The sequence below is a fragment of the Crocuta crocuta genome, unplaced genomic scaffold (genome assembly GCF_008692635.1).
Source record: "Crocuta crocuta isolate KB4526 unplaced genomic scaffold, BGI_CrCroc_1.0 scaffold129, whole genome shotgun sequence".
Classification (NCBI taxonomy): domain Eukaryota; kingdom Metazoa; phylum Chordata; class Mammalia; order Carnivora; family Hyaenidae; genus Crocuta; species Crocuta crocuta.
In genome coordinates, this window is record NW_027551571.1 from 911,402 (window position 1) to 920,908 (window position 9,507).

The 9,507-nt window shown below is 56.1% G+C and overlaps 1 protein-coding gene across 2 annotated transcripts; it reads right to left on the minus strand.

Annotated features, from left to right (window-relative positions):
- Positions 1-1,428: 1,428 nt before the first annotated feature.
- Positions 1,429-7,026, minus strand: ADI1 (acireductone dioxygenase 1). Of its 2 annotated transcripts, XM_077750957.1 has the most exons (5): positions 6,795-7,026; positions 5,972-6,698; positions 4,468-4,587; positions 2,904-3,083; positions 1,429-2,057 (listed from the first exon to the last, which is right to left on the minus strand). In XM_077750957.1, the coding sequence occupies exons 3-5, from the start codon at positions 4,516-4,518 to the stop codon at positions 1,938-1,940; spliced, it is 351 nt and encodes a 116-aa protein (XP_077607083.1). In that variant the 5' UTR covers positions 4,519-4,587; positions 5,972-6,698; positions 6,795-7,026; the 3' UTR covers positions 1,429-1,937. The 2 variants fall into 2 exon arrangements, with proteins under 2 accessions (XP_077607083.1, XP_077607082.1); XM_077750956.1 differs by having other exon boundaries at positions 5,972-7,026.
- Between the last annotated feature and the right edge of the window lie 2,481 nt (positions 7,027-9,507).

Below are 9,507 nucleotides of genomic sequence, written 5' to 3' on the forward strand. Positions count from 1 at the left end.
GAGAGCCTGCCTGGGATTCTCTCTCCCCCTCCCTGTCCCTCCCCCCATCTCTCTCTCTCTCTCTCTCTCTCTCTCTCCCAAAAATAAACTTAAAAATGTGGGCTTTGTTTGCAAGCAAAGCCACAACTCACTCAGGGGAGATCAGTATCGGACGTTTCTGTATTTCACAGCACGACTTTGACGTAAGAATTAAACCTAGCAGTGTGGTCTCGTAACGGAGGCGTAGCGCTCAGCAGCGCGTGGAGCCAAGCGGAGGTGGAGGCGCGTCACAAGAAGGCACGTCGAGGAAGCTGACGGCTCCTCTGGGGGGGGACCCCCACACCCCCCAACATGCCAACTGTGATCCTTCACTTCCGTGCGGACTCAGGGTCTTCAAAGTGGGGGGTGTGGATGCCAAGTGACAGGCGGGAACTCTCACTGAAGGGCAGAAAGAGCAGAGTGCGTGCCGAGCTCTCCTGACGCTGACCCAGCGGGGCCCCTCCGCCCTGGCCGGCTCGCCCTTCTGCATAAAGACGGGGACGAAGACGGAGGCAGGAAGAGAGTGGAACTTGGAGAGAGGACCCCCTTCACTCAGGAGCCGGGACAAAGCCACCGAGGGAGGAAGAGCCCCAGGCGAGTAAGACTCTTACAGCCTAGATTCCAGACGGCTGAGTATCCTGGGGCCACGTGGTTAATCTGGGTCCCAGCACAAGGCTGGGAAGTCCCTGGATTAAACACTGACGCAGGGCCCGGGGCCAGCGGCTCCCAGCGTCACCTGCGCTAAGAAGGAATAAGGAAAAAACAGGTATGTCTTTGTCAGGCCAGCACGTGAGCCAGTGGAAGGTCCCCGCCTGCGTCCTGACCGGTCAGTATGGCAGTCACTTAACACGGCCGGATAAGCACTCCACGCCTTTGAACAGGGGACACGCGGCGAAGCGCCTGGAGGCTCGGTCGTGGAAGCGTCCGACTTAGGCTCAGGTCATGATCTCATGGTTTGTGAGTTCCAGCCCCGCGTCGGGCTCTGTGCTGACGGCTCAGAGCCTGGAGCTGCTTCGGATTCTGTCTCCCTCTCTCTCTGCCCCTCCCCCACTCGTGCTCATGCTCGCGCTCTCTCTCTGTCTCTCTCTCTCAAAAATAAATAAAACATTAAAAAAATGGATTTTAACATGAAGATTTTTAACCTGTTTTTAAAAACACTTTAAAACAATCTGTCCACCAAAACAAGAGGTTGATTTGGGGTCTATTACTGTAACAAACTGGGCAAAATCGTATCTCAGAATTATTGAGGAAAAAGATAATGTCCTAGTTTTCCTGTTAAAAAAAAAAAAAAAACTTGCTGGCAAAAGTGTTACCAGGGAAAACCACCTGGAAATGTCAGTGAGCAAACACTAACACGGACAAAATACAAACTAGTCACACGCATGAAGGAACGACCACAGCCACGGGAAGTATCGGACGGCGGCTTTAATGCGCCACTTTCCTGAATACGGGCTCCGAGCCCAGAGCACAGGACGGGGCAGCTGCCTCGTGCCCAACGAAGACGTGAGTGTCCCCCACGAATGTGAGAGCTCGGCCCCGACCACAGTCTCCACCCAGTTCTGGGAGGACAGTGTCCCCGAGCTGACCGGCCGCCCGCCCGTGACGCCTGCCACCGTCCCAGCCCCGGGCCCGGCGCGGCGCTCACATCTGGGAGGCGCTTCGCTGGGTCACAATCGAGCGCGCGGACACATGGAGCTCGAATCAGGCACAGTGTGATTTGCCCACATCCCAGAGCTGCTAACATGTAAAAATCACTGGTAGGAAAAGCTCCTTTCATCAGAACACCCGAGGCTCAGACGAGCTCGCAGAGGCCAGCTCTCCCGCCCCGTCGACGGCGGCAGAGCAAGAGGGACAGGCGCTCTGCTGGGACCGCGCGCAGGGCGTCCCCAGCGCGAAGGGCGAGCGAGCCCAGGGAGCCGCTACGCCGACTGCGCCAAAAATTCCACGTACTGCCTGCGAGCGTCGAAGTGGTCGGCCGGCCGGTTGTGCGCCGTCCACACCGGTTCCCCCACAAACAGCCGCATGGCCTTCACGTAGTTCTAGAAGACAAACACAAGCAGCCGCTGAGCCAGCCTCCGGGGCCTCTGTCCCCGCGGCGTCTGCTCCCGCGTCCTAACGCGCAGCCACATTTATTCCGTCAGCTGTCGGGGCCACAGGTCCCCACTCAGGACACAGGCAGCGCCGCGGTCCCGCGCTGAGCCCCTCCGTGGGTGTCCGGGCTGCGCAAACCGGCACCGACCCGCCCGCCTGCGTGCTCGCCGCCACCCCCGGATTACGTGTGTACCGTTCAGGGCAGTTTACCCCAGTGACACACTCACATCCGTGCAGTGACACACGCGTAAGGTCACTCGTCACAGCACGATGCACGGCCAGCGTAGGGATCACATCTGCTCGGCGGGACAGGCGCAAGGCCTGCCCTTTCGGGGGGGCCGCGGGCCGGGCAGCGGGGGACGAGGAAGCGTCCACTGCACACCCTTCCAGAATCCTGGGTTCACACCACACGCCTTCAGTTTCTGTCTGGAAACAACTTACCTCGCCGGGCCGGTCCAAACCCCGCCCAGGGAACCTAAGGACCCGCTGAGGTCCGAGCTGACCACGATCCTCACGCCGGGGCTGGCATCGCACTACGGTTACGATCCGAATGGAAACGCTCGGAAAGTGACCGAGTAGCAAATACCCCAGAGACGCCCAGCAAGCTGCACCCCTACACTCAACACTGTGCTCTGTCCTTAAAGACGGGACCACTTCCTGCCTGCCCGCGGACGGCGTGCGGCCCTCAGGCTCCCACCGGCCTCTCCCGAGGGGCCCCGCCAACGAGCTCCCGCAGCTGCAGGGGCACCCCCAGGACAGTGCCGCGAGCCCCCCATCTGCGCACGGGCTCCTACCTGCTGGTCCAGCGTGAAGCGGTGATAGATGCCCGCGGGGAGGGTGATCATGTCTCCCTTCGCCATGGAGATGCGGACCCACCGGTCCTCGGCGTCCCTCACGTCGAAGTAGCCGCTGCCGTCCAGGATGTAGCGGATCTCCTCGTCCAGGTGCAGGTGCTCCTCGTAGAACATCTTGATCTAGAAGGAAGGGGAACCGCCCGGCCCGTCACCAGCTCAGCAGGTCCAGCCACCGGCCCCGCCCTCACAGGCCCGGACTGGGGTGGACGCGGTCCCTCCACAAAAACAGGAAATAATCCAGAGGCGCCTGGGTGGCCCTGTCGGTTGAGCGTCCGACTTCGGCTCAGGTCATGATCTCACGGTTCATGGGTTCGAGCCCCATGTCAGGGCTCTGTCAGCACAGAGCCTGGAGCTGCTTCAGATTCTGTGTCTCCCTCTCTCTCTGCCCCTCCCCTGCTCACTCTGTCTCTCTCTCTCTCTCTCAGAAATAAACATTAAAAAAAAAAAAGGAGATACAGATAATCAGGACAGTCTTGTATCTAGAAAAGAAACTGAATTTGTACATTAAAAAATCTTCCCACAAAGAAAGCTCCAGGCCCTGGGCACCTGGGTGGCTCAGTCGGTGGAGTGTCTGAGTCTTGATCTGGGCTCAGGCCATGATCTCGTGGTTCATGGGTTCGAGCCCCACATGAGGGTTACAGTGTGAAGACTGCTTGGGATTCTCTCTCTCTCTCTCTCTCTCTCTCTCTCTGCCCCTCTCCCACTCCCACTCTTTCTCTCTCTCTCAAAATAAATAAACTTTAAAAAAAAAAATTTTTTTTTTAAAGAAAGCTCCAGGCCCAGAGGGCTTCACTGGTGAATCTGCCAAACATTTAAGGGAAAGATGAAACCACTGTATACATACTGTTCCAAGAAACATAAATGGAGAGAATTCCATTTATTCCAGGGCCAGCAGTGCTCTGATACAAAACTCAAACGAAGACATTAAAAGAAAAAAGAAGGGGGCGCCTGGGTGGCTTAGTCGGTTAAGCGTCCGACTTTCGCGTACGTCATGATCTCGCGGTTCGTGGGTTCGAGCCCTGTGTCAGGCTCTGTGCTGACTGCCAGCTCGGAGCCTGGAGCCTGTTTCAGTCTGTGACCCCCTCTCTCTCTGACCCTCCTCTGCTCACGCTGTCTCTCTCTCTCTCTCCTAGAAATAAATAAAACATTAAAAAAAAATTTTTAAAAAAAAAATTTTTTTTTAAAAAAGAAAAAGAAAAAAGAGGGATGTGCAAGTGGCTCAACAGGTTAAGAATCTGACTCTTGGTTTCGGCTCAGGTCACGATCTCAGTTCATGAGTTCCGGCCCCACATCGGGCTCTGCGCTGACAGCGTGGAGCCGGCTTGGGATCCTCGCTCCCTTTTTCTCTGCCCCTCCCCTGCTTACTCTCTCTCTCTCTCTCTCTCTCTCTCTCAAACTAAAAATATACACTTTTAAAAATGAAAAGAAAAAAAAGAAAGAAAAGCTCGTGTTTACTAGTAGTAAACAGGATGATTCCTGTCCACACAATTTGGAGCTCCCTTACCTTTTCTTCGTAATTCGGTAGTTTATCCTTGCATATCGTTATTATGTCCATCCAGGAATAGTTCCTCTCTTTCCGGATCTTTTCTAACTCTGGATCATTCTCGTATTTGTCAGCATCAAGCTAGAAGAGTTTCAACAGCAACAAAAAAGAGGCCACATTAATGCAAGGAAACACAGACACTCTTCTGGATCTCCAACACGACTCCGCTCCAGACTTACCACCTAACAGTCCCTTCCTGTGTCCCTCACGGGCCCCCACCTTCCACACCAGCCGTACGCCCCCCTCCTTCCCCCAGCGTCCTTCCCGCGGGTTCTGCGGCACCGTTCAAGTCCCACCGCCGGAGCCCAGGTGACACAGCCAAGCGAGCCCGTCCCAGGGCACCAACCCCCCCACCCCCCATCGTCCTCCAGCGCCAGCCCTCACACGTCTCTGGTCACTCCCGGTCTGGAAGGCTGCAGGTAAAACCCGGGTTCACTGCCCTGGGCTGGGACGCCTTCCATCATGAGGCCCCCGGTTCCCTGTTTGTTTTCTTTTTAAAGTTTATTTATTTATTGAGAGAAAGCATGATTAGGGGAGTAGCAGAGAGAGCAGAGAGTGAGAATCCCAAGCGGGCTCGGCACTGTCCATGTGGAGCCAGGGGCGGGGCTCGAACTCACAAACCGCAGGATCATGCCCTGAGCAGACGTCGGTGCTTAACGGACTGAGCACCCAGGGGCCCCTTTTTCCCTGTTGCTGTTGTTGTTTAATCTATCCTGGACCAAGCGAACAGGAGTGTTTGCTACTCTCCAAGGGGCACCCAAGGGCTCACATCCCCATGTCCTTGCTCCTGACAGCTTCCTACACCTGGAAAGTTCCTTCACCATGGAACACCTTCACTTTGGCTCAGGTCATGATCTCGCGGTTTGTGGGTTCGAGCCCCGCATCGGGCTCTGTGCTGACAGCTCGGAGCCTGGAGCTGCTTCCGATTCTGTGTCTCCTTCTCTCTGCCCCTCTCCAGCTTGCACTCTCTATCTCAAAAATAAACAAACGTTAAAAAAAATTTAAAAAAGGAGGTCCAATTCTAATAACACGTTGGTCAGGAAGCCTTCCCCTAGGACCCCGCCAGAATTAGTCTGCGCTCGTACTTCAAACTGTTGGAAGTGAGTTTAGTATCCTCGGCACCGTGTTGTGGTACGGTGCACATTTTATCACAACTACTGAATAGCAAACTCCAGAACATGTTTTTTTTTTTTTTGAGAAAGAGAGAAAGAGAGGGTACGAGTGAGCGGCAGAGAGAGAGAACCCCAGGAGGGGGGAAGACAGAGGGAGAGAGAGACAGAAGCGGGGGNCACCTGAGGCAGGACCCCCGCCTCACAAACTGTGAGATCATGACCTGAGCCGAAGCCAGATGTCTAAGGACTGAGCCGTCCAGGTGCCCCGAACTCCAGAACATCTTCCGGTGCTGGTCATCAACACATCAATTTCTACGAAGGTGACGCCTTGCAGTCCACCTCCGGATACGCACCGTACTGCTCTACTTCAAGTTCCTCGTGTGTGAGCTCTCACTCTGCTGCGTCACTGACAGGCGTGCAAAAATGCTCCACGTGTTCCCAACGATCAAGAACGGTTTTGATGCAGACGGTACGTGAGCGTGCACGGGACCAGGCGCCGGGGGCTCCATTGGTTAAGCTCCAGCTCTTGAATTCGGCTCAGGTCTTGATCTCACGGTTCGTGGGTTCAGGCCCCACATTGGACTCTGTGCTGATGGTGTGGAGCCTGCTTGGGATTCTCTCTCTCTCTCCCTCTTTCTCTCAAAGTAAATAAAATGGACTTAAAAAAAAGAATACACAGGACTCGAAAACCATAGAGTAAACACTTTAATTTTTACAGCCCTTGGACTTACCCACAGCAGAACTAGAACGCGGGAGGAACGGAGTCTGACCCACAGAACGACTAAAAGATGCCTATTAAGATGTTGTATTTTATCACTTGGATACTTTCACACGTTGACCAATATCTCACTTTTTAAAAAAATTTTTTAACTTTTATTCAGTTTTGAGAGACATAGAGACAGAGCAAGAGCAAGATCAGGGGAGGGGCAGAGAGAGAGGGAGACACAGAATCCGGAGCAGGTCTGAGCCGTCGGCGCAGAGCCTGACGCCGGGCTCGAACGCAGGAGCTGTGAGGTCATGACCCGGGCCGAAGTCGATCCACCCAGGCGCCCGGACCAGTATCTCACTCTTGCTCTTAAACTGTAAAAAGCAGAATGAAACCCCTAAAGTTGAGGAACTTGAACCTTCTGCTTGTTTAGACTGCAGATAACCGATTTTAGAGAAAACAAAACTTGCCTCTGGTAACAGACACTGCATATACCATTTGACTGTTTGAAAAACGGTACCTTCTAGTAGGTTAAGTGTTAAATCTCGGCCTGGGAAAAGAGCAACACTCCGTAAACACTGACGCAGGCACAAAAGCAAACTGGTTAGCAGGGAGCGAAGGCCAGGCCCGCCTCCACACAGGCGCCGGGAAAGTCAGTGAACGGGGCCCGTGCACGCGGAGGCCGCGGCCGGCAGGGGGCGCCCACGCCCGGCACCCCGACCCCGCAGAGGCGGCACCGCCACCCCGGCTCCCGGTCTCCCCCGCTTTCCCAACCCCCTCAACTTTTCAATGCCACGTTCCTCCGCACTGTCAGGGGCTGTGGTTCGCTTAGGTTGGAGTCAATTCTCTATTCCTAAATAAACCCATTTTCACTGGTAAAATAACAGGCCGTTTGGGTCTGAAAGCTGACCCTTCTCGGGGCGCCCGGCTGGCGCGGCCCCTAGAACACGCGACTCCTGCCCTCCGGGCTGGGAGTCCGAGCCCCCATGTCGGGTGCAGCGATTACTTAAAAACTAAAAATACATATTAAACAAAAAAGAAAAAGTTGCCGCTGCTCAACCGGCGGTACCAAGAAGACCCGCTTCGCCTTTACCCAAGAGCCCAGACGAGCCCTAAACCGTCGGGCTGGAACCTTCTGCGAGCCTGCGCACGGGGGCAAAGCTCAGTACCGAGCGGACGGGACCTCACTCCCTTCCGGCCNGCGGCGCGGGGCAGGGCCGGGGACTCGGAGGAGGAGCCCGCCCCGGGGCCAAAGGTCAACTTGCTGCGGGTCAGCGGGGACCGCGCGGGTGACACCGACGGACTTCGTCCTAGGTACACGGGGCGTCCCGGGGCTCCCTGCTGCCCTGTCCCGCGGGTGCACGGGGCGCTGGTGACATTCGCGTCCTCAAGCCCTCTTTGCAGATGGAGCTTGGTGCTCCGATCTCTGGACAGTCAGACCAATCTTGTGAAACAGTACTTAACAGGAAGAAAATTAAATGCCGCCCCAAAAAGTGGTTTTATTACAACCCACGCAGCTGATGTGGGACCCAGCGTGGCTTGAAGTCGGGTCAGGGCACCACACTGGCCAGGGGTCACTCAGGGCGCGCGCTCTCCATTCCCCCGTCTGTGTAACCCCAGCAGTCTGCAGTACTACCCTGTGTTTTTAAATCGCCCATCTCCCCTCCGCTCGTTAGGAGCTATGTCCCTGGACAAATAAACAAGCTTCCCCTCACCAGTCTTTGAACTGATAATCCGTTTAGCAGATTAGAAAAGAAAGGTTCATTTTTTCAAAGCACTGAACCAGAAAAGATGAGATGACCTCGGCCATACACCACCATCTGTTACAGGGAATCAAGTAACTGGAAAGGTATGGGATTTACACTAGACTGCTCTATAGTCCCTTCTAGAACTTCCCCAACTGCTGTACACAAGGTCCGTATTTATTTGGTGCCGTGCTGCTGCGGCAGTGACTGCAAGCACCGTGCGCACGTCCTGCTGGGGAGCCGGACTCCGCCTTAGCACCATCGCGCATTTCTCCTGCGCTTCGTGACAAAGCTTCAGGAACGCTCCCTGGACGCCGATCTCCCCCCACGCCCTCCCCGTCCCCCACCCNCTTCTGTTCTTGTCAGTCAGTTCATCGCAGTTGCCCAGGACCTTCCGGAGACATCTTCTCCCTGGTTCTCCTCGGCGTGAGCACAGTGCTGTGAGGCGCAGGGCTCTCCTTGTCCTGCCCTTCCACACACACTGCAGGTGTGCGCAGGGAGCCCAGTACACACCGACGCCTCCCGCCCGGGCCTCTTCTGAGGCTGGGCGCACGGAGCCCAGTACACACCGACACCTCCCGCCCGGGCCTCTTCTGAGGCTGGGCCCCGTGTCTAACTCGGCAGCACCACATACATGGTGGGTGTCTAGACCTCACAGCCAGGAGGGAACGGATCGCCTGCACACCCCGTGTCGGCCCAGCCTCTCCTGCCCCAGTGAACAGCAGCCTTAATCCCAACGTCTAGGGATTTTTGTGCTTCCTCTCCCTTCCCCTCAGCATCCAACCAAATCCCGCAGCAGACCCCGTGGCTCTGCCCTCCACAGCACACAAGTCCACGGACTTGCCCCGTCCCAGGTCCCTGCCGCCTTCTCACCTGCTGAAACTGACCCCCGCTTCCGCACCTGCGGCTGCACACTTCTGTGCACAGCACGTATTAAAAGATACAAACAGGATCACACAGCCGTCTGCTTAACCCTCCTCTCCCACCTGCCCCGCCGCTGACCACGTCGGCAGCCTCCCCTCCCGCCTGTTCTCACCCCTCCACGCACGCAGGGCTCTCAGCGTCCGGGTCTGATGCCCTCCCTACCTCCTCCCATCCTGCAGACACACCCCGGTGTGCTTCCCTTCTCAGCTTAAGCCCCCTCCCCGGAGAGGCCTCTGACGCCCCTGCACAGCCCTGCGCGGCTGGGGAGGCCTCCCGTCACGCGCTCCTGCTGCTCCCCTGTAATGATTTGTCTGATTATCTGGCTAACGTCAGCCTCCACCATGCCGGCCGCGTCTTTGGTACTTGCTGAATGAATGGATTTGTGTTGCCACTGACAACTTGTGCTTGGGGTCAGGGTGCGTCTCACTAGTCTTCCAGGGACATGCCTGGCATGTCACAGGCAATAAAAAGAAGCCTGCTGGGGCGCCTGGGTGGCTTAGTCGGTTAAGCGTCC